Source organism: Salvia splendens, chromosome 11 (assembly GCF_004379255.2).
Source record: "Salvia splendens isolate huo1 chromosome 11, SspV2, whole genome shotgun sequence".
NCBI lineage: Eukaryota > Viridiplantae > Streptophyta > Magnoliopsida > Lamiales > Lamiaceae > Salvia > Salvia splendens.
The window spans coordinates 2,613,483-2,636,677 of record NC_056042.1 but is presented as its reverse complement, the minus strand read 5'-3'; the positions used below and the strand labels follow the sequence as shown (position 1 = coordinate 2,636,677).

General features: G+C 39.0%; 5 protein-coding genes across 7 annotated transcripts; 2 read left to right on the top strand and 3 right to left on the bottom strand.

The window, feature by feature from the left end:
- Positions 1-1,307: 1,307 nt before the first annotated feature.
- LOC121755255 (cold-regulated 413 inner membrane protein 2, chloroplastic-like) lies at positions 1,308-2,979 on the top strand. Its single transcript, XM_042150531.1, has 6 exons — positions 1,308-1,519; positions 1,598-1,699; positions 1,946-2,041; positions 2,154-2,218; positions 2,495-2,564; positions 2,646-2,979. Exons 1-6 carry the CDS (start codon positions 1,353-1,355, stop codon positions 2,809-2,811), a joined length of 666 nt encoding a protein of 221 aa, XP_042006465.1. The 5' UTR covers positions 1,308-1,352; the 3' UTR covers positions 2,812-2,979.
- Positions 2,980-3,129: 150 nt separating this feature from the next.
- On the bottom strand, positions 3,130-5,179 carry LOC121755254 (proteoglycan 4-like). The gene is made up of 4 exons (XM_042150530.1): positions 4,693-5,179; positions 3,924-4,529; positions 3,708-3,834; positions 3,130-3,623 (listed from the first exon to the last, which is right to left on the bottom strand). The coding sequence occupies exons 1-4, from the start codon at positions 4,763-4,765 to the stop codon at positions 3,458-3,460; spliced, it is 972 nt and encodes a 323-aa protein (XP_042006464.1). The 5' UTR covers positions 4,766-5,179; the 3' UTR covers positions 3,130-3,457.
- A 138-nt stretch (positions 5,180-5,317) lies between these two features.
- Positions 5,318-11,431, bottom strand: LOC121755253 (carboxyl-terminal-processing peptidase 1, chloroplastic-like). Of its 2 annotated transcripts, XM_042150528.1 has the most exons (12): positions 10,937-11,431; positions 10,733-10,852; positions 10,032-10,169; positions 9,326-9,430; positions 9,076-9,244; positions 8,834-8,910; positions 8,484-8,528; positions 7,893-7,976; positions 7,053-7,091; positions 6,912-6,974; positions 5,869-5,998; positions 5,318-5,784 (listed from the first exon to the last, which is right to left on the bottom strand). In XM_042150528.1, the coding sequence occupies exons 1-12, from the start codon at positions 11,342-11,344 to the stop codon at positions 5,729-5,731; spliced, it is 1,434 nt and encodes a 477-aa protein (XP_042006462.1). In that variant the 5' UTR covers positions 11,345-11,431; the 3' UTR covers positions 5,318-5,728. The 2 variants fall into 2 exon arrangements, with proteins under 2 accessions (XP_042006462.1, XP_042006463.1); XM_042150529.1 differs by lacking the exon at positions 10,937-11,431 and having other exon boundaries at positions 10,032-10,213.
- A 2,558-nt stretch (positions 11,432-13,989) lies between these two features.
- LOC121755942 lies at positions 13,990-19,380 on the top strand. Of its 2 annotated transcripts, none has more exons than XM_042151391.1 (10): positions 13,990-14,324; positions 15,055-15,098; positions 15,600-15,711; positions 15,813-15,921; positions 16,290-16,882; positions 17,296-17,587; positions 17,682-17,955; positions 18,071-18,208; positions 18,359-18,790; positions 18,868-19,380. In XM_042151391.1, exons 1-10 carry the CDS (start codon positions 14,138-14,140, stop codon positions 19,150-19,152), a joined length of 2,466 nt encoding a protein of 821 aa, XP_042007325.1. In that variant the 5' UTR covers positions 13,990-14,137; the 3' UTR covers positions 19,153-19,380. The 2 variants fall into 2 exon arrangements, with proteins under 2 accessions (XP_042007325.1, XP_042007324.1); XM_042151390.1 differs by having other exon boundaries at positions 13,994-14,324; positions 18,068-18,208.
- A 751-nt stretch (positions 19,381-20,131) lies between these two features.
- LOC121753533 (coatomer subunit zeta-1-like) lies at positions 20,132-22,450 on the bottom strand. The gene is made up of 6 exons (XM_042148734.1): positions 22,293-22,450; positions 21,464-21,623; positions 20,920-21,067; positions 20,732-20,809; positions 20,501-20,585; positions 20,132-20,387 (listed from the first exon to the last, which is right to left on the bottom strand). The coding sequence occupies exons 1-6, from the start codon at positions 22,293-22,295 to the stop codon at positions 20,328-20,330; spliced, it is 534 nt and encodes a 177-aa protein (XP_042004668.1). The 5' UTR covers positions 22,296-22,450; the 3' UTR covers positions 20,132-20,327.
- Between the last annotated feature and the right edge of the window lie 745 nt (positions 22,451-23,195).

Sequence of the window (23,195 nt, the reverse complement as noted above, 5' to 3'; positions counted from 1 at the left end):
ATGGACATTAGGGAGGACGGCGGCCCTTGGGAGCCCGCCTGGCTTGATTCGCCTCGGCCCCTCCCCCTCCCTCTAGCCGTCTTCGCCGCCTTGTTCCCTTACGGCCGACGTCATGTACCGGAGGAGCCCCCTGCATCGGATGTCGGGAACTCAACCTCTTGTGAGGCGCTGCCTTCCCCGCCTTCACTAGACGAGTATTGGCCACCCGCCGCATGCTTCGTGTGTTTCGAGCTCGAGCCCGTGCTGGAATTGGCACCGCCAACCCACCTATCAAGATGTTTGACCGTCTCCCAAACATCGGGAAATTTGAAATCTTTGCCGGTGTCGGATTTGAAGATTCAGAAAGCCGCTCTCAGAATGTCGGATCAACTGGCTCCGCTTTGGTATTCCTCTGCTTCCCTCTTGTAGATCCCACAAAATCTTTTGACATCTGTCGGCTCGCTCAAAATGAGCGCGAAGCATCTTCAGGTTGCGGCGGAAGGCCCCACTGGCTTATTTGCGTTGTATACGACGGTGACCTTATCTAAAAAAACCTTGCGTTTTTGTTGATTCCCGAGGATGAGATCGTTCGACGTACTGATCCAAGTGTCGAACAGAGCCATCGTCTCCACTTGTGTGTATGGATGACGGCTGTCGTCATCTCCGTTCGGACCGCCTTCGGAGTGGGTTCCTCCGGAATATCCTCCCTAATTTGGGATAATCCCTGCGTTTGCGAGCTCCTCGTCCCCAAGGGAGGAGGATGATAGTATGCATCAACTGGAAAAGATGGTGTTTGGTACGCCGGCGTCGCCGAGCCTTGGGTGCTCGGTGACGAACCGGAAGCACCCAAAACATTGTACATGCCCCCTAGTCGACAAACGTGTTCAAGTCATAGCCGCCGCTCTCGCCGCCGGAGTTTCCTTCGCCGGACATTTTTGCAGAAATTGTTGAGGAAAGAGAGATGATATAGTGCTTGTGAGAGTGTAGTGTTTGTGTGGAAAAAATGGTGGGGGAATTGTGTATGTGTGTAGTGTTATTTATAGATGAATGTGGGAAAAAAGAAAAAAAAATGGTAAAAAAATACTGTCCAAAAAAAACAGTCAATTTTTTTTTATTCAGTTTTTTAAAAAATTTAAAAATAGTCTAAAATGACGGCGAGTGGCGTCACGCACCCACCGTTGCTCGCCACATGGCCGACGCGCGTGGCGAGACAGCCGCGTCCCGCCCCTCCCCACGCTACGCGACGCCGCTGCGGAAGGACACATGGCAGCCGAACTATATAATAAAGATTTCCCACAAATTTTATTTTTGTTGATTTCTTTCGCTCCAAAAACACCTGCATTCGTATCTGTCCATCTCCTATTCGATTGAAAATGCTTCTGCTTTCTCTCTCTACCTCCTCTATCTCCAACAACTATGTCTCCCGCATCATTTCCCCCAATTCTCATCAAATCAGAGCTCTTTGCCGTGTTTCCCCGAAGCTGCAGCAGCAACTTAAACACCAACAACCGCTCTCTGGTCTCTGCTACAATCCACTCCGGTAGTTTGGATTCGATTTTGAGATTTTTCTTCGTTGATTTTTCGACTGCTTTTTACTGAGACTGTATCTGAACTGCAGAGCGTCGGTGATGGGGAAGAGAGGCTGTCGATTTGGTGCAGTTTGTTACTCTTCGCCGCTTTCTCCCGCGAATCTCCAGTGGATCTCTGCTGTTTCTACTGCGTAAGTTGTTGTTGTTTATTGCCTTGATTTTGCTGTTTATTGAAAATTGAAATGTGAATATCGTTTAGCCGATATCTGTGAATCGCTACTTAATCTCAGAGAACGGATTTTCAACGGAATTATGTTTAATGTTGTTTTTTCCCACCGATTCCTGGATTGACATTCGCTTTATATTTCAAACCATAGAAAAGCACTTTTTGAATGTTCGGCGCTGAAGATTCTAAACTAATGGATTTCTTTTTTCAGAATACTGATGATAGTTAAGGGGACAGCTATCCACAAATCCTTTCTTGTGCCTTTATTTGCTCTCCAAGCACCCGGAAGCATCGTCTCATGGATGAAGTATGTTGAATGAGTCCGTCTCGCTTCACCTTGTGATTGAGTCGCACCTTCTTCCTCTAATTTGCTTCTTGATCTTTTAGCTCAAGTGGTGTAACAAAAGCCATTTTTTCAGGGGTGAGTATGGCATGTGGACTGCTTTCGTGGCCCTTCTAGTTCGCCTGTTCTTCCATATCCCCGGTAGGTTCCCTTTCTCTGTGGTTATCTATGTGTATAATTTTAGGGCCTTCCGCAGAAAGGATACTCCACCGTTTAGTCTGCAAACTTGGTGTCTTGGCTGCACTAATAATGTCTTCTTAGATCATGAATCATGTTTGTGGAAAAAAGTCCAACTTCCAAAAGTTTCTTATCCCTGCTTATGAGTTATGATTGGTGTTTTTGTAATGCTGCATTCTTTGAATCTACAAGGGCACCAGCGATTCAAGTTACATTTTATCTCTTCTTTCATGTTTGCAGGGGAGTTGGAGCTGCCATTTATAACATTTCTGTTGGTGATTGTTGCTCCCTACCAAATTATGAGACTAAGGTTTGTAAAACCATTGCATACTGTGTACATGCCATTTAGTTACTGAAAAAATTATTTGTCTATATGCATTGATCATTGCAGAGGAACCCAAGAAGGTGTTATTCTTTCATTGATAATAGCAGCTTATCTGGCGTTCCTGCATTTTTCTAGAGTTGGCAGCTTGGCAAAATCTTTCAATCAAGATTCAATCCCTGCCACCATGGCTACCATCTGTATTGTCCTTGTGCCGTGCTTGCTTTTAATCTAGTTTAAAGGAATAGCCCCGTAGGCATGTAAAATGATACTTTGACAGTTGTTACCAACAGATTAGATCATATTCTGCTGTTAGTAAAACTGAATATTTTAAAGGTGCATTTGTACTGTTACTTTCTTTGTTGTGCTGTTGTGAAATCAATGGTAGCTATTTTACTTGTTACACAACTGTATAATTTTGTTGGCAGCTTTCCCTTTTTTGCTTGTTTGCTTTTTCGTTTTCTGTTGCATGGGCTGTCTGCTAACCTGTTATTACAACTATGTTTCTCAGGATTTAACATGATGATTTTTGAAAAATCGTATAGCCAGAGAATAGTAAACATAGATATTGATGAATATATATTATTCATCCTGGCTGGTCATCCATAGGATCTGAATATTACACATGGTTTTACTAAAACTAGCCTAGAGCATGTATTCTTGTATAGAAATGTTATTAACTGTAGAAATATAGTTATCTATCTAGGACTCGTGCAACATGGTTTCTACTCCCTCTTTTCTTCCTACACTATCTGAGAGCATAGGACCTTGAGCTTTGTATAACGTAATCCCCCTCCGCCCCAAAATTTTGCATATCTTTGAAGCTTCCAAGCGATTGCCATCTCATATGGGAGATGGTAACCAATTTGATCTCAGCTTGTCTAGAAATGGTTGGCTACTGTAACTGACAACATGAGACAGATCATGGTGATGAATAGTACTAGGTTGGCAGATATGGTTCCTGCTCGACTGGGGGTTCCCGTCGGTTCTGAACCATAATCGTTGCCTGTTGAGTCGAAACCACCATTTCCTCCTGTTGTAGTAGTGCTGCATTGGAATATACGTGTATATATATCTTAGTATTGTTCCTTTGGTGATAATTCGGTTCATGAACATAGATAAAAACTCTACCTGGGTGGTGTCATTGGAACTGTTGGTGTCATTGGTGTCATAGGAATTATAGGGGTCATCATGGTTGGTGGTGTTTGTGGTGTTGTCGGAGTGCTGGATGAAGATGCGAATTTGCAGCTTCCATGACCTGGATCACCAGCATGACCAAGAAATGAATAAGGTAATGTGTTATTAACATTTGAATCTTTATAAACATGCAGTTTCTGCGTATCTTACTTGGGTCAGTATTTGTGAGTTGTGCTGCTCCTCCAAAAACACAGCTGGTAGGAGCTGGGTTTTTCTGGTAGTAGTTGTTGAAGGCGTAGGATGCGTGGTCGTGAACCGTGTTCGGCTCATAGCAACTCCCACCCTGTTGAAGTGCTGAACAATCTGTTCCACCATAGCCGCAAGCATAGTCCAGTGCCACCTGTAGAGCAGTCTGGGAAGCAGAGGGACTGGCAATGCACCACGAGCCTCCTCCTGACGTTGTCGGCGTTGGTCCAGTCGGAGTGGTTGGCATCGGTCCGGTTGGAGCAGTCGGGGTGGGTCCTGCTGGAAAAGTTGGGGTCGGCCCTGTTGGAACAGTTGGAGTTGGTCCTGCTGGAAAAGTCGGGGTCGGTCCCGTCGGAGTGGTTGGAATCGGCCCGATTCCTCCGCCAGTGAATGGCGGTGACGGGCCGTTCGGGTTTACGATTGGACTCGTACCGGGTGTTGTGGGATTCACGATAGGAATATCACCTTGGCTGTTGTTTCTCTCAGTGGCTACCGTAAGAGGCGAAAAGAAGGATTCGTCTTCTTGGTAGTCTAGGTTTCTTCCTTCTTGGTTTTCTGCAATGCTTGCATCTGAAGCCAAAAAAAAAAGAAGAAAGGCTGCATTTAGATTTAGTTGTTTCAGTTTCTTGATTTCTAGATGATTCATGCCACCCTTTTTTTTGCAGTATATAGCATGATTTCTTGATTTATGCATTGTCACTAAAGTGATGAAAGCTAAAGAAATGAAAATCACCTGAGATGACAAAAACAAAGAGGAGAAGGAACATGGCATTGGCAAGTGTTCTTGTCTTCATGAATCTTGCCATGGTATAGGTTTCTTCTTCTCTTTTGCAGGGATGGATCTGTTTTGTTGAGCAAGAGGGTTGTTGTGAACCTCTGCCTCAAGCTTATATAAAAAAGGCATGAAGAATCAGAGGTTTCTTGCATAGAAGAGAGAAAAAGAGAGCTTTGTGTTGGGGAATAAAAGAAAACTTGAGGAGGCATTGGTTTGTTGGAAGCTTCAAGCAAGAGGAAGTGCTCCTCAGCAGCAAAAAAAAGTTGCATGGAGAGGGAAAAAGGTTATAAGTGTTGGGATCACTAATCCTGTCCCTCTCAACTGTTAAAACATACATAGTATACTAAAAAAAGATAAAGGTGGGGAAACAACATAGATATTATTCTGAGAATCACATCTCATGTTGTCTGAAAAGGCCTCAACTGTCAGTGCGAGAGATGCTATTTTGTCTTGAACCTGACACGTGTCTTGTGATTTTATGTTAATCTAAACAATTAAGTAGTTAACAGCGTAACCACAATTACTTTTATAATGTGGAATTTTACGACAGCACATATAATCACAAGTACATGAAAATTAGTGATTTAAAGAATAATGCAAATGAAGTGTAGTAGTTCATTGATGATGGGGTATTTAGTGACAGGTACTGTACATATTCAAGAACAAAATCCCTCACTCAACCATAAGGTTCTTCAACTAGTTGAGAAATTAGTTATGTACAGTATCCTGTCACTGTGGTATAGGTATTTTACAAAATCAAAAAAACCAGGCAAAAATGAGCAGCCAATAATCTTGATATTCGCCACCGCAGCTCAAGGTATCAAGAGCGGGAATGTGCATCAGTGACGAGGGCTGGACAGTATCCAGATGTAGGATGATGATGAATTGTCCCTCTTTACCCGAAGACCAATCAATCACCGCGAAAAATTACAATCTCTTCATGAGCTGAAGTGGTGGATATGAGAGAGCTGGATAAAAAGAATATAACATCCATTCATCCTTCTTGTGGTTTGTGGCAAGAAGACAGGAATCTGGAGACTTCATTCCATGCTGCACCAGGACATCGATTCAGATTCAAGCCATTTGCCATTTATTTCCACAAATAAAAAATAATCAAAAGTCTGTCTGTCTAACCAGGGAAGTTGCGAAAATCGGGATCAACTCCATTGCCATTAATGTCCATATGATTTGGCGTGACATACTTCCCAATGGTTACCACCACGCCAGAACCATCGTTGAGCTCAAAAACAGATTGGATCAAACCCTGCAAAAGGCCAGGGGCATATTAGTACATATAGCAAGAAGACTCCCTGATCTCCCACATTGAGGGATTAGGGACTTGGAAAACAATATGCATATTGGTCAGAGTTAATTATTTGGTAGCCAACACCCTAAAAGATATCTTGGACTTGCAATGAAAACTCTAGATTTTTAAAAAGGCCATTATGAGGGTGTGACGATAACCAAGGCTAACGAAGATTCTATCTCAAAATACAAGAAATAAACTATACCAGACAAATAAGGAACAAAGCTTTACAATTTTTTATGCTGCGGTGAAGGCATGGGCAAATTAACCATCCTCTCTTGATGCTTCTCAATCAACATAAACAACAGATAAATTTTATTCGTCAGCCCTGGCCTATGATGTTAAGGCGCCTTCCAAACGACCAGCATCTTCGCTAATGTGGCAGCTCAGTTAGCCTAATTAATTTGACTAAAAAGCTCAGCATGTGCTTCTCGTGTTTTCTTGTCGGAAGCACCATAAAAAAGCATGAATCACATGTAAATGGCGAGTATTGCCAGGTTTGGAGATTCATGTGATTCCCAACGGTAAATGACTACCATTCTAAATGTATGACCAGATGTCAAGCCTCTTTATATAGACGGAATATCCTAAGCATGCTCAATAAATACTTTTTAAAGAAAAGGGAGTCAAGGGACACGCTTATCATTCATGCATAACACAAAATGCTTCATTAGTAGTATCTCTTAAAAGATTGCAACCAACTCAAAATTTTATTCCTTTATTCCTCATAGATTCTCTAACTATGCAATGGAAGTTGATAGATACTATATAACTTAGCAAGCAAACATATGAACCAAATTTTTTGCATAACCTAAAAGTACACATGCTCCAAAAGTAATCTATACAAGAAACAAAATATTTGGAATCTGACCTTTCCATATGTCCTTTCACCCACAAGCACAGCTTTACAGTTATCGTGAAGTGCAGTGGCAACCTGTAAGACCAATCACGTCATCATAAGAAATTAATACAACAGTTGTTTATAAATCACAGACATAATCTGAATCCTCACAATTTCACTTGCACTGGCAGTATTTTTGTTCACCAAGACCTGCAGAAAGAGTATACATGAGATACAAAATGTAACATTTTATAAAGTCAAATAGAAAGACACCATAAATGTTGGTGTACTCCACCCAGCATAAACATATTAATATCATTTACAATTTAAAATTGTGGTCAAATGTCCAAGAAGCCCCAGTGAGAAAATTGACTATTTATGCTGTTAGGGTAGGTATAAAGTCTGCATGAAGAACTGGGCTTGGGGCCAGTTTCAAAGAAAATAACCTCGACAACAGCATACCAAATTAATAAGTAGTTAAATGCAGCCCAAATTCATAGCATTCGGAAAGAAGATATGAAAACAGGCTGTATAGTTTCCACTTTCCAGCTTATCAAAACTTATACATGAACTTAGTGACACTTCTACATCTAGAGTTTCCCCGTCTTTCAACATTGACAACCATCAGTCAACCAAAAAAGTGAGTGGAGTAGAATAACTTGATACCACCAAAATTTTTAAACCCTAAACCCTCAAGTAATATCCCACAAATGATTTTCCATAATAATGAAGAATACCTACATGATATGGCTGAATCCAGAGATATACAAACAATTAACTTTGAAATTCACATAATTAAGGATAATGCAATCAGATAATGATAAGAAATTAAACATGTTATGGCAATGCTAAGATCCTCTCATAGTTCCTATGCCATCTACAAGTAGAAATCCATCAAAACCTACGTGCTACTATCTACGAGAAAAAAATTGAATGTCACAGGATGGATGGACAAAATTGATAGTAGTATATTTTAAGTCGGAAATGCATATCATCTGAAGTTGTTCTTACAATAACTGGTGCACTAAATAATGGCGAACTTTCAGTGACAATATTCTTCACGGATAGTGGATCCCTACCAACTGTGTAAGTCACCTGCACAAGAAGACGACAATGTGATCATCTAAATAGTCAAACAAACATATAACGAGAATATAGAAACCGAGAATAGTGCTGTATTTTCCCCCCTCATAAGAATTATCTTACTTTCCATGAATCTAGGAGCAAGGTACTCCCACAACAGATAAGCTACATGATAATATGACATTGACCTAGGTCTTTCCAGTGTATCTGATCTCTCTCTAGGCGCACCAAACCCACCCAAAATGTACAACGGCCAGAAAAAGAAAACGAGAGGAGGAGAGAAAGGAAGAGAAACCGATATAGAGTACTCAAACAGAACACCTGGCATTGAAAAAGCCATAGTGCAGACTAATCATATAGTAGTACTAATACTCCCCATCCAGATTCTCTGATTTAGTGAAGACAAGTTCCAACTGAATGCTTAAGAAAAATTCATTGGACCTGTGATTCACCATAAGAAAATGAAGAGGAAAAACAACTACTGACTAACGAGATACTAAACTGGCTAGAATGACTTACTGTTTGTCCTTTGTCAAGAAAAAGTTTTGCAATTTCAATGCCAGCCTGCACCATTTAATCATTGGTTAGAGAGTTGAGCAAACTAGAACATACTCCCTCTGGCCCCCCTGATAGCATCGCACAATTACTATATTTGGTGCCCCAAAAAAGTATAGCACTTTTCCTTTTAGAGCATGGCCCCGCACTAAAAATTAATAACTCAACGCATGCTTCTTTTATCTCCCTATACATATTAGCATTAATGTATCTCAAGTTTTCCATTATATTCAGAAACAAGCTTCACGGTGTGATATCTAGAATGAAGAATGTGGATTAATAATTATGCATCTTTAACAGATGGATATATATACCTGCACTAGTCCACCAAGATTATCTCTAAGATCCAGGACAAAGTAAGAAGCACCCATATCTTGAAGTCTTCTCATTGCTACAGAAAAATACAGAAGCATGGTAAACTAAACCATTAAATTTACTACAGAAAACAAACCAATAATTCTAAAATTTGTAAAGGATGAAATAACAGTACAAAACCACGAATTTCTTACAAAAGCATAGGTTTTGAAAGTGACAATGACATCTGAACAAAAACTACCTGTAACCAAATCTTTCCTGGCCAAAGCATTGAACTCTTTTAGGCGAACGTAACCAACAGAACTTTGCCCATTCTTAACCTGTTCCAACCTGTAAAATACTGGAGACTTGGCAACAGATTGCCTCTGCACCTTCACTGATTGTACAGGCCCACAGTTTCCATGCTTGACCTAAAAATAATTGTTGATCAAGCATTAGCACGAGGAACACAAGCAAGACTGATGTATCGATGTTGTGTGCACTTGACTAACCATGACATCAACAAATGTTTCACTGGGTCCTTGTAACATTGATGATGCTTCGAATGCTGATTTTCCTATCACATCCACCCCATTAATAGCCAGGAGTTCATCACCCTAATAGAAGTGGGGATAGGGAACAAATACATATAAAATATATGGAGCTAGAAACCAGGGAAAGAAACTAGTGATCTTTTATGTCCACACATTAATCGTCTGACAACTATAATCCACACAATAATGTAAACTAAACTTCATCTAATTAGTGGATAAGTCATAAGTGTCAATGAGGAAAAAATTAGGACGGCGAAGAAGTTTATTTTGTGGTGATCCATACTTTTAACGACAACGGACAAGTCATGTTTTGGATTGCTCAAGTTGACTTCATAATATCATTATATTCAACTGATCTGCATCACGTAAGGAGGTAGCTTGAAAATAAGCATAATAAGAGGATCGATAGAAAATTTCCCCCCCTAAAGTGGCAAAAAATTTAAATTCAGAAAATGAATATAGAATATAGGAAATCCTAAGGAAGCATATCATATGCCTTCTATAGAAGTGATGAAATAATGAGCATGGAAAAAGTCTCCACGTGATAAAGATCAAATTTTTCTAAGGAATAACCCTATATGTATGAGTTCATGGTTTAATATAACGTAGATCAACAAAATTGCCAAACATAAAAGTTCGAGTGCCAAAGATTGAGCTCCCTTACCTGTCTAATGCCAGCAATGTGGGCAGGGCCATCCAGAAGAAGTCCTAACACTCTCAATCTCACCTTTCCATTTTCATCTGGAATTTCCCTCAGGTTTATCCCAATTCCAGACATATCATACCTTGCCATCTTGGTGAACTTTTGTTCATGATGGAACCAACACAAGCCACGGAATAAGAAAACTGAAAATTGTTTTAAGTTACAGCAGTATTGATGTAAGTATAAAAAACCAATTCACAACAAAAAATTTTCTTTTCAAGCAATAAGCATGCACAATGTTCCAATGCCATAATACAGTGAATGCCAGGGCCACTATCTTTAGTCAAGCATACCTCAAACAACCTATTTGCCACATAAAATACTATAGTTCCTATTAGAATGGTGACTGAGAAATCAAAGTAAATAGAGGCTCAAAGATCAGCTTGAAATATCTTGTGCCTACTTTTGAAGGCTGACTTTACTATTCGGTTGAAAAAGTACAAAGAAACTATAGAAAACGATATAAGTGCCATAAATGAAAAGATCGTCATGCACGGAAACTATTCATGAAGCATGCACAGACCGTCATCCAAGAGATGCAGAGAATAATTTCAGGAACGAGCAAAATAATTCTACATGTACAGAAGCAGACACTCAATGAAAGAAGAACGTGAAGCATATTTTCCATTGGAAAAAGGAAGCAAAGATGAGAAAATGGTCACATCAGCGGGAGGGAGAAAACGCGTGTAGGGGTCTCCCAAGCTCGCCAACATCCGTCTAATGATATCGTGCGCTCTTGATCGCGACTGAATCGAACCGCCTAAAACATCCTCCTTCTTCTTCTACATCACAGCAAAATTAAACTCAATCAATCGCAACCTCGTGCGAAAGTAGCATGGTAAAACTCACTCAACAGTTACACATACAAGCCACGAATCAGGAGACCACCGGTGCCGGCCAGTCTCGAGAAAACTGTCGTTCACAATTTGCCACGCCTCTTCCACAATTTCCTCATTCGTCACCGCTTCCCCCGTCGATTTATCATCCACGTAATCATCGTATTCGCGACAAATCAGCTCTTGCTGCAGAGGAACTGGTTCTAGGGCGGTTGAATGCGAAGGAGACGCGCAGAAAAGCCCTAGGGAGAGTGCTAGGGAGATCAGAGTAGAGCTAAATGCCTGCGAAATTGACGGAATCCTCTGCGAATAATCTGAATTGCTTATCGGGATGGAGTTACTGAGCGGAGGAATTACGAGTGCTGGCTTCGTCGGCGACGACGGCGGTGGTGGGGAGAGTGGTGATAGTGAGGGGTTGCAGAGTAGAGGCCTCACCATCTCTCACTCTGTATTACTCTTTCTGCTGCCGTTTTATGCCGCTAAAAGAGATTGATTATCCAGTACTGTTCTGCCGTTACAGAATCTACAGTGCTTTACAATTACAACTAAAGTCGGTTTCAAGGCCAAAATCTAACGTGGCAAAATATGTTCTAAACTGTTTTAAAATGTTCTAAACTGTTTTAAAATGTTCTAACTTCTAAGACATGTAACTAGATCGAGTCTAACTTGATTATATACAACTCCTACTACCTCCATATTTTAAAAACATAAGCCTTTAAAACTGCACAAATTTAATGCATAATTACTAAAATAAAAGAAATGAAAAAAAAAATTGGTAACTAGAAAGAAGAAACGAAAAAATAATAAAATTAATGTTAATGGATTGTGGGGTCCACTTTATAATAGTTGTAGGGGTTTAAAGATTTCCAAAAATTGAAAGTTTGAACTTGAAAGTTTCAATTTTTAAGAGACAGACTACGATAAAATGAATTGCTATTTTTAAAATATGAAATATTATTAATAAATAAAAATAGTGATAAGACACTCGTTGCTTAATAACTTCTTATCTCCAAGAAATGCAACGGACGTCCATCAACTTATCACATTAGCTCTATCGTTCCAATTTCAAATTTATGCATTGCTCTGAAAAACATTAAAAAAAACAATTATTTAATTATTTAGAATATCATAAAAATATAAAAATAATTTGTAAAATGAATTCGAGGGTCGTCGTCGTCGATCCACATGTTGTTGCTTTTGCTGCAAAAATTATTGAATTTTCACTATGCATCGGACTATCATAATGTAAATTCTGATAAAATTCTTTATATTGAGTAAGAATCGTGATTAGTAAACGAATCAATATTTACCCGTTTTTATCTAACATATCACTCGGTTGTGTGGTGTTCAACTACACACCACTTGGTCGAGTTGTGGTATTGTTTGGATCGTCAATCACTCGATTGCATGTGCGTCATATAAGCCACACGATAGCCTACATGTTCTTGATAGGTCATGATCTTTGATGTGTGACTAATAATTGACTGCGTGGTGAGCACTATTACCTTCGTAGCTTTGTGTAGTGTACATGCTTAACTTTTGAGATGCCTAATCTGCATTGATGATGTAACTTAGACCATATCCAAGTATCCAACTATACACAAAAATGAGTTTTGGTGTAGAAAATTTCTCCAACCATATACCAAACTTAAACTCATTTTTTGTTTTTTACGGAAAAACACCAAATATGGTGTTACTGCAAAAAAAAACTGTAAGACAAAAACTCAAAAATGGTGTAAATTTTGAATTTGATGTAAATGGTTGGAGTAAGATTATTTTTCGGTATGACATATACTCAAAAATAGGTTTAAATTTGGCGCAAATGATTAGAGATAACCTTATAATCCATCTGCAAGTTCATATGCTATGTGCAACCTTTCTTTGGCCTTTTTTCGTGTTTCGAACTTGTCATTTTTCTACTATATTTCTTCGAGTCACTATTACCGATATTAAACAATACTCCTTCCGTCCCTCAAGAATATGCACTCTTTCCTTTTTAGTCCGTCCCACAGGAATATGCAATTTCTAATTTTGGAAAGTCTTTTCTCTTTCATGAGGTAAGACTCATTCTCCACTAACAATACTTTATTTACTTCTTTTCTCTACCTCTCTCCTACTTTATCAATTTTATATTAAAACTCGTGCCCGACCCCAAAGTACATATTCTTTGGATATGGAGCGAGTACTTTATTTATTTTTTCTCTATATCTCTCTCTAACTTCACCAATTTTATATTAAAATATGTGCCGACCTCAAAGTGCATATCTTTAGAGCATGCGTAACGCTTGGGGCCGGGCCGCAAATTGCGAGTCCCCGCCCGTCCCATGCATTACACGGAAGTGCGGCACGGCTCAGGACCGTCCCGGTGACGCGTGACCGGCCTGGGGAGCGTCCCGCGTCCCGGCCCGGGACGGGGTTGCACGGAGACGGGCCGCAAGTCCCGCGTCCCGGCCCAGCGTTGCACGGTGACGGGCCGGGCCGCAACCAAATATTTTTTTTTATTTTAAATTCGAAATTTTTTTCTATAAATACTGCACCATTTTCATACACATTCAACTTCACATTCAACTTCAAATCTCTTCCTAAAATTCGAAAAAATGCCTCCTCGTCAAAGAATATTCGAAGATCAATTGACCCGAGTGTTAGGAGAGGCGGTACCGGCAATCCAAGAAGAAATGAACAACGACGTTTTCCAGCATTGACGTTATGTTTTCATGTATTTTATTTTCAGTTTGAAAATTTATATGTTGTAATTTTGCAGTATTCGATGAAATTAAATTTTCCGTGTTATAAATTTACAGCGTTTTTTATTTTACTTTCAAAATAGGTTGGAGTTGTGAATAGTGTCATTTATTAGTTGCGGCCCGGGCCGCAACCTGCAGGGTTACAGCAGTTGTGGCCTGGGCCGCAACTGTAGAGGAATGATGACGCGGAAATGGGGACTTGGGGCCGGAAATGTGGACGGGGTTACTGATGCCAAGGACGGAGGAAGTACTTGTATAAGTGTTGTTATTTTAAAAATAAAATAAATAATTATAATTTGATCAAACGACAATGATTCAGGAGCTAAGATAAAATTTCTTAGTAGAATATCTATATAACAGTCGTCTAATTGACGAGTGAAGACAAAAAGCAGAGTCCAGTGATTTGAGGAGCTCAGAATAACCCCAAACGCTGGCTCTGCGATTCTGAGGCGACACACGCGGCTTGCTAGATCTGCTAGAGGCGACCATGAGTACGGCCAGGGAGAGCGGCGCCGCCGGAAATGGCGGCGGCCTGCAATCCATTCCAGCAGCCTCGCGGAAGATAGTCCAGAGCTTGAAGGAGATTGTTAACTGCACGGAGGCCGAGATCTATGCCGCCTTAAAGGAATGCAATATGGACCCCGACGACGCCGTCAGTCGTCTCCTCTCGCAAGGTTTCTCCTTCCCTCAATACTGAAACCCTAGAGTTTGTTAATTGGTGGGTTTCTGTTTTTCAAGGGTTTTTCCATTACTTGATTACTTCTTGAAAATCGTTGAAAAGAATTTAATTTTCTGCTGCAAGTTTATATTTCTACCTTCAATTTTGTGTTTTATCTGGCCATTACTTGGTAACTTCTTGAGAATCTTTGAAAAGAAGTCAATTTTCCGTTGCAAGTTTCTGTGTTTATCTTCAATTTTGGATTTTCTGTCAATTACTTGATTACTCATTGAGAATCTTGAAAAAGGGCATATCGTTTTTTTGTTTGGTTGAGAGTTGAAAATTTGGTGCTGTTTCCGTTTTTTAGCTGAAGGCGAGATTTTACTTTCATTTTCCTAGGCGAAGTAGGTTACTTGTAAGTTCTCTTTCATTTTCCTACTGCATAGGATGTGATTTCTGTGCTATATGTGGTTTTCTCTCATCCAAGCTGCATTTGGACAGCCATGCTCTTGCATGCGCATTGTATGATGTGCAAGATTTGGTATATACTAATGATTAATTATGGTGACACTGTATTCTGCATAAGTTTGTAGTTGGGACCTAATACTGTGTTTTGTTGATATGATCGGTTGGATAGTTGTTGTTGTTTCAGCTGTAGATTACCTAATGACATGTGAATTCAAGTTGGATTGATTTGTTGATAGTAATATCTATAACTTTTAGCTGATGTCTTTGCTGTTATCTAGATCCTTTCCATGAGGTGAAAAGTAAACGAGAAAAGAAAAAAGAGGTGCGTGATTCTCATCCATGCATACATGGGTTTATTTCATAGTTGACGTCTATCTATAATACTAGTAAGAGGAAAGGTCAAATTTGGTCCTAAACAAGTCCAAAGCATTCATTTTTTGAAAAACAGGTCCATAACAAATGAAATCCTTGTCGGAGTGGTCCTTTTTTGGCGGTTCCGTAAAAAAACTAACGGTTATGCCACTGGGCATTTAGCGTTGACCGTTAGTTTTTTTACGGAACTGTAAAAAAAGACTACTTCAGCGACATTTCATTTGATATGGACCCGTTTTCAAAAAGTGAATTTTTTGGGAAAAATTCGTATTTTGGTGACCAAAATTGACCTTTACTATACTAGTGATTACCCTCATATAAAATGGATCAGATTGGGCAGATGTTTGCCAAGTTTTGTTTGTTCTTTGCATTTGTGCATAGATAGAATGAAACTTATGAAGGGGCACTTTTTTAGCTGCTGTAACATAATATTCCTTTTGTATTCTCACAGGGTAAAGACACTACTGAGGCTAGGTCTCGTGGGGCAAATAATAATACTGGTAGAAGTGGCAAAACTGGTGCTGATCGCTACCGAGGTGGTTCAACTCCGTATTATTCTTCTGGTACTCTTCTCAACCTTGATAATTAACAGGATCCTTGAACATACTATGTTTCAGCGGCCAGACACTAAAATCTTATATACCTTTTCTGTTTTCATTTGCAGAGTCTGTTACTTTGGTTGGAAAGACAACATATAAGAAAGAAGATGGATCGGTGTCTTCAATATCTGCTACTTCAAGCACTAACAGAAGCAGAGTATCCACTGGACCCAGGTCTGCCTGTTTGAACTTCTTTGCTCTTTAATTCTAATTTAAAGTTGCAGTTAGCAAATTTCTTTGTTATTGGTGGTCATGTTATTATATAGCTGCTATGTCAATATATCCATGACTACATATAAACTCCTTTCTTAATTTATGTGATCAATTTCTGAATGTCATTGCGTTAAGCCGTTAATGCTTGAGTTTTCTTCTTGTTCTGCACAGACATGTAAACAGGTTTATCCGAATGTATGCATGATGTATGTGCTTCATATTCTTCCATGTTTACTGTTCATATGTTACACTTATTGAGTTAGAAAGTGTATATGCAAATTCATGACTCACTGTGTTATTTTCCCCATTTTCTGGATGGAATGTTGCAGTAATGGCACCACTGCTGAAAATAAAGGGTTCTCAGATGGCGCAGCTGAGGCTGCTCCATCTGGAGTGCAGCAAGCTTCTGGATATCAATCTGCATGGGCTGGTGCTCGTGGACAGGTTTCCATGGCTGACATTGTAAAGATGGGCAGACCACAGAATAAAACATCACATTCACAGAATGCATCTCACCACAATGATTTAAGATTTCCGGCAGATTATTCTTCGAAAGATTATGAGTCAGGAACTTCTCCAGCACAGCATATACCAACTAATGAAGAGTGGCCTGCCATGGAGAAGCCAACTGCTACACATGTGCAACCGGAACCATACTATGCTGTGGACTCTGAGCTGCATCTGGAGCCATCTGGTATAACTTCTGTCAGTGTCAATCAACTGCCTGAGGCAGAAGTGGTTCAGGAAGAAGACGAAGAAGATGAATACACAGAAAACTATGGTGCTGATGCAGCACAATCTGATTCTATCACCAATGTGAAGTTTTTGGAAGATGATTCAAGAGGTGCATCTCTGTATGAAAATGATTTGTATAAAGACATGGGTTCATTTCAGCATCACGCTCCTCATGATTTCCATAAAGGTGGGTTTTTTTTTACAATTATTGCTAAGTTATTGATTGCAACATCTTTAGCGCCATACCTGATTTTAGGTTGAAGTAATGATGGCCTCAATATTATTGTTATGCAGATACTTATGGTATATATCAAGTTCGAGGTAAACTTTGCACTATAGGAATAGCATTAGAAGCTTTGTAACGATCTCCACTTGTTTCAAAGCACCGTAAACTTATTTACTGCCCTTTATATTGACAAAATAAAACTGTGGATGTCTGTATGTTGTTGAGGTGGTAAAGTAATTAGCGACACTCTGATTCTTGCACAACGCTTGATCATGCGATTTGATATTTCACTCTCCTGGTCCAGTTAATGTTACTTTTCTATATTCACGAGTCTCTATACTTGACAATTTTAAGTATTGTCCTTGATCTTGCAGATGAAGATATTGAGGTTTCAGTGTCATCAGTCACCAGAGACTTGCAGCAGCTTAATGTGGAGAAGGATGATGGAGGATTGCCTTCGGAAGAATATATTACTCCTACTGTGGTAATTCCCGATCATTTGCAAGTTCAAAATGCAGATTGTTTGAACTTGAGTTTTGGTAGTTTTGGATCTGCCATGGGTGCTGCATATTCTTCTGGCACTGTGAAACCTTTGCCTGTAGAAACTAACTTGGAAGAGGAACGTAGTGATGCTAATATTCCATCTGTTGGGCATATTGACTCTAGGTATTAAACGTTGAGTATATTGAACGATTTGGGGTTACTCTTTACTTTATTTTTCTCACATTTTAACTTTTGTCTCCATCTTCTATCATTGCAGAAGTACTGATTACTATGTTGACGACTCATTGCGAAATGCTTCTGACAGTGGTTTGTTCCATAGAAGCAGTGCTGCTTCAAGGGATTATGATCCATCTTCTGCTTCTCAACAAGAAGAGTTGAAGCCTGAAAATGCTGAAGGGGCTCATGGAAGTCAATACGCTTTCCCCCCTTCCAACTCTGGCTACACCTATGATGACGATGAACAATTAAATGCTACTTTCAATCAAACAAGTCCCCATGCGCAGAATCTAGCTTCTTATTCGGATGTTATGGTAAAATATCTTTCCCTTTGTCTTCAAATATGCTTTGAGTTAATTTTTTTGTACAAAGCTGGAATTTGAAGCTTCATATTCAAACTTAGTTTGCTCGTCTCTTTGTTAACAGCAGTCATACACAAATGCACTACCAAGTAATTTGACCCCTGCTAATCAGCCCACCAGAGAAAGCGATCTCCGGTACTCTCCTTTCCCTGTAAATCAATCCATGACTGACAAATTTGGCGGTTCAGCGATTTCTATGTCGGAGGTAAACTAATCCGGTGAATCTTATTGTTACTTATCATTCATAACATTCTGTAGTAATGCTTTTTCTTGTGCGATAGTCTGTGCGTGGGATATGGTGTAAACTGTTAATGCGAAAACTTATGAGGATGTTTCGTTGCTGTGACTTTTTCAGGCATTAAAGACTGCTGGTTTCACGTTGTCACAGCCAGCTCCACAAACGCATTCTGGGACGGGCATCCCCACAGGACCCCCTCCTCCTCCTCAACAACTTGTTCATCCGTATACGCAGCCTAGTGTTCCGTTGGGACCATACGCTAACATGATCGGCTACCAGTACTTGCCTCAGATGTACCTGCCTTCTGCTTTTCAGCAAACATTTGCAGGCAACAGCTCATACCATCAATCTCTACTTTCTCAATACAAAAACAATGTTTCCTCCGCTAGTCTGCCACAGTCTGCTCCTGGATATGGTGCTTTCGGAAATAACACAAACGCCCCTGGAAATTTCACTACCGCTGCTCCATCTGGAACGAATAATATAAGCTATGACGACGTCTTAAGAGAACAACAGTACAAGGACAACTTGCTCTCGCTCCAGCAGCAGGTATGTCTCGTGTTCCTAATCCTAATAAAAATACTAGTTTCGTAAGAGGCTGACTTGTGTCATCCGCATCTTCTCAGAACGAAAACTCAGCAATGTGGCTTCACGGGCTCAATTCTAGAACGATGTCAGCTGTTCCCGCCAGCACGTACTACAATTACCAGGGACAAAACCAGCAATCAAGTGGATTCAGACAAGCGCAGCAGCCACCATCACAGAGCTACGGGGCGCTGGGGTACCCTAACTTCTACCATTCGCAGAGCGGTGCATCACACGATCAGCCGCAGCAGCAGAATCCGCGAGACGTGTCGTCGCTCCAAGCTCAGCAGCAGCAGCAGCAGCCTAAGCAGCCACAACTTTGGTAGAGCAACAGCTAATTGTGTCACCTCCTGGTTTTTCAGGGGAAATGTAATCTGCGTGAAAAAGAGGCTTTTTCAAGCCGTTTAATGTATGGGATTTTTATGATTTTTCAAAAAATGGAATGGGATTTGAGCAGCCACGGAGTTGTATTATCATGTTTGTTGATGTAACGTAACGTAGGAACTCGAGTGCTAACTTTGTGTTAGTGGAGACTTCTCTTATTTTTTTCACCACTTCGTTCTTTTTTTAGTTCGAATAGATCGATTTGAACTACTGTGTTTATGATTGCACTAAGCAAAAAATAAATAAGTAGCGTACTAACTACTAAATTTAACGTTAACAAAATTGCCAAAAAATTAATAAGTTGTCTTATGCTGATTATTTAAGCCTACAGCTTTTCTTAATTATCGTGTGGCGAATAATAATTGGCATGCTACGTGTAGCATGTCTAAATTTATTGACGTGATGCACACATGTGTGTAAGAATTAAAGATAAATAGCATACTAAAATTTAACGTTAACAATCTGTGAATTAATATGGGGCAAATTGCCAAAAAAAATTAGTAAGTTGTCTAATTCCGATTAAACCTACAACTTTTCTTGGTTGTAATAAAGAATTAAAAATTTGAATGACTAACGTGTATTAAAGACGTTTAAACGGCCAAACATTTTGTTTACATAGTAATTTACCATTTGCCACATCATAGTATAATTTTCTCAAATGTGAGATTATAGAACAATTGAAAAAATTGTCAAAATTATAATATAAGCCTGTCATTTTTCAAAAGTTGCAAAATTGGTTAGCATTTAACCAAACTTGATGAGTTTTCTAGCAATTTGCCCGTCAATAATATACCCCAAAATAGAAAAGTAGTAGTATTTAAATTGATCGAGAGTTAATACTCGCTATGTTCTTATCATATCACCTAACATATCAACACAAGATTGTATTTATGTTGTTTGTGCAACATTTCAACTTTGAGGTTAATGGAAACAAAGCATGACACGTGCAATTCTTTTATAATGTCTAGCAAGTAGTCAAAAGCCGGAATCAAGTTGCTATTGTGAAGTGAAAACAATCTAAAACAGAACACGAAAAAAATCATATCAAGTCTTCTGCAGCATAATCCGGAGTCAATTGTCTGTTGCCATATTTTCAATACAAGTCTTAAATATATCATCACTGCAAAAGGGATCTCACAAGATGCTCGCGTGCAGTTGTCAATGCTTGACTTAGAGTCTGCATATGAAAAAAAACTAGAATCAGAACTCGAGCAAAATGCAAAATATTTAGCCTCCCAGTCCGAGCATATGATTCCCGAGGGTAATAGTTGAAACCAAAGAACGACATACCTGCTCAGATAGTGGTGCCGCAGAATCAATACTGTTGGTTGAAACTTTACTTGCAATGCTGCTTGCATCAGTTTCCAGAATAATGCTACACATCAAAAAGAGAGAGGCGTCATGGAAATGTAGCTTTTACTAAAAAAGCTTGTTGCTACAGCCTAGCTTAGGTATCAAAGATTATAATTATGAATCTTCAATTCATTTTCAAGACCGAGGGGGGAAGAAGATGATGCCTACCCGCCATCAACGATTTCATCAATGCATAACAGAATGAGGTCCAGATTTTCAAGCGCCTCCCTCTTGTCAACATTGTCCCTGGAAGAAACATATTGCAAATCTCAAATTTCGAGCAAAGAGTGTACTTGGAGCACAGAATACAAAAAATTAAACCCCCAGAGGAAAATAAGGAGACCAAGCTAACTTACCTAAGTAGAATAGCAACAGCATCAAAGAATCCCTGAAGCACAGTGGCTAAGATCATTTCGTTTTCATCTTCACCCCCAGTAACAAAAAAGTGCAGGTCTTGTACAAACTTGTACACAATGATGTTGTCCTCGAACATAGTTATCTCAGCTGTCAGCAAGGAAAAGCGAAGGCTAAAGTTAGTAGAAGCTATAGCCTTGACACATGGAAATAATATACAGAATGGAAATATCACTAAGCATTAAGGTTCTAGTTCAAGCAAGATAAGAAATAGTGACACAAAACTAGTCAGGAAGTCGTTTTTAACTGGTTGCAGTGATACGATAAGGTGAAGCATGTATGTATTCACTATTGAGAAGAGGAACATAACAACTCTAGTCCAACAGACCATGATACATAAGGGGCATTTTAAAGATCACAACATAGACTTACCCAGATACAGTACCGTAGGTCAACTGAGGTTTCCTATAATGCAAGTCCTACTTAACCGTTGAACAGAATAGGTGAATATAACAACTGTACAAAAAGTTAAAACTCAAAGAGCACCTTCAGTTCGGGCATTTGTCTTCTGAGTCTTGGTGAATACAGCCTTCTCAAAAGCTTCTTTGGCTTTATTAGTAGGCCAGTCATCTGTAAAGAACTTGCTTGCGACACGGTTCCCTTCTGAATCAAGAAGGAGAATGTTCTTCACAGCAGGGCACAAATTCTGTAAAGAAAAAAGTAATATAAGGATCAACCAACATCATGAGATGATTGTTTCCAGTCATACAAGAAAATCTGGAAAAACTAACTAACACAGAAGGAAAACTACATGCCGCCATGTTAAGATATAAGTTATGTTCAAAGAATTATTTTCTAGCCCAAAAAAGGATGGCACCACAAAATATTTGATCACTACTCACTAATTTCCATACATTCTCATTTAGATCTATTTCTATATGAAAAATTGAATGCAATACATTTATTTCCGTTATCAATAAATCAAGCTAGTGCCAGTATAGACGAAATATTTCCTTCACTCAGGATCAATATTTTATTTCACTCAAGATACTCCAAATTTATCAAAAACCATTTACAAATGCTTCAGCTGCAAATATAGGCCCGGATCTCCCAAGCAATAGCATTTAAACAAAGGATCCAGAGAAAACCTAATACTCGTTCCCCAAAATCGCCACATCAGTTAACAATTTAGCTAGTCTTTATTTGATGAGCATCATTTGAACAATTGAATCCAGGAATCGCAGTATTAACGACTCCAGTAAGTATAACTTGAACAACTAGAGTAAATCTATCAAGCAAAATCCACCGATCTAGTGCGTAAATGTGCGTTTGTGCGTGTATTTTGTGTGCGCGTTAGAGAGAGGGAGAGAGATACCATGGCTGATTGGAGGAGGTCGCGTAGATCGTGGGTATCTCAGCCTTGAACGAGTTCAGAAACGAGTCTCTACACTTTCAACAGCAGGATCAAATTTCACTTCTGATTCTCTAATGGCGAAAAATTGGGCGAGAAGGCATTAATTATATTGCGTTAATATTCACCGGTATATTTGAGATATTTTATTTCCAAATAATTAAAGTTAAAAGTCACTCCATATGAGTAAAAACCTATTTTCATTTTTTAAATTTATTTGATTTGTAAATATACATAAAAACTTTAGTGAAAAGTTACAATTTAATATATAGGGGTCATCTTATATTGCTTATAGCATCATAATCCAAAATCAAGACTAAATTTCCACCTTAGATTTTAAAATGAGTGGATGAGATTAAATCTTACGAAATTCAATAAATAGTAGACAAAATATCAACAAAATGGTAAGATCGTCATTATGTTATTATATCATAATTTTCGTGTTTTTTTTATATCAACATAGTGTATTACAAATATCAACACAATGACATGAGTATTTCAATACAAGTACACGAAAATATCAACACAGTTTTTTTGAGATTTTACATATATTATATTGAGATTTCACATGCATAATATTTAAATTTTTTGATGTATTTGTTGATAGAAAATCTGCTTATCAACCTATACGAAAACTGAAATAAAAACCATCAAATTTCATAATCCGAACGTTGTCGGAACATATGCAATTGAGATCTCGCTAGAGCATCCCGTCCATCTTCACTACCCTTAATTAATATACACGAATATCGAAAGGAAATAAATTAATTTAATTTTCTTTTAAATTTAAGTTTTCAAATCTATTAATATTGATATTTTTAAAATAAGTTAATTTCATCTAAAAAATTGAAATTTCCCTAAAAATGA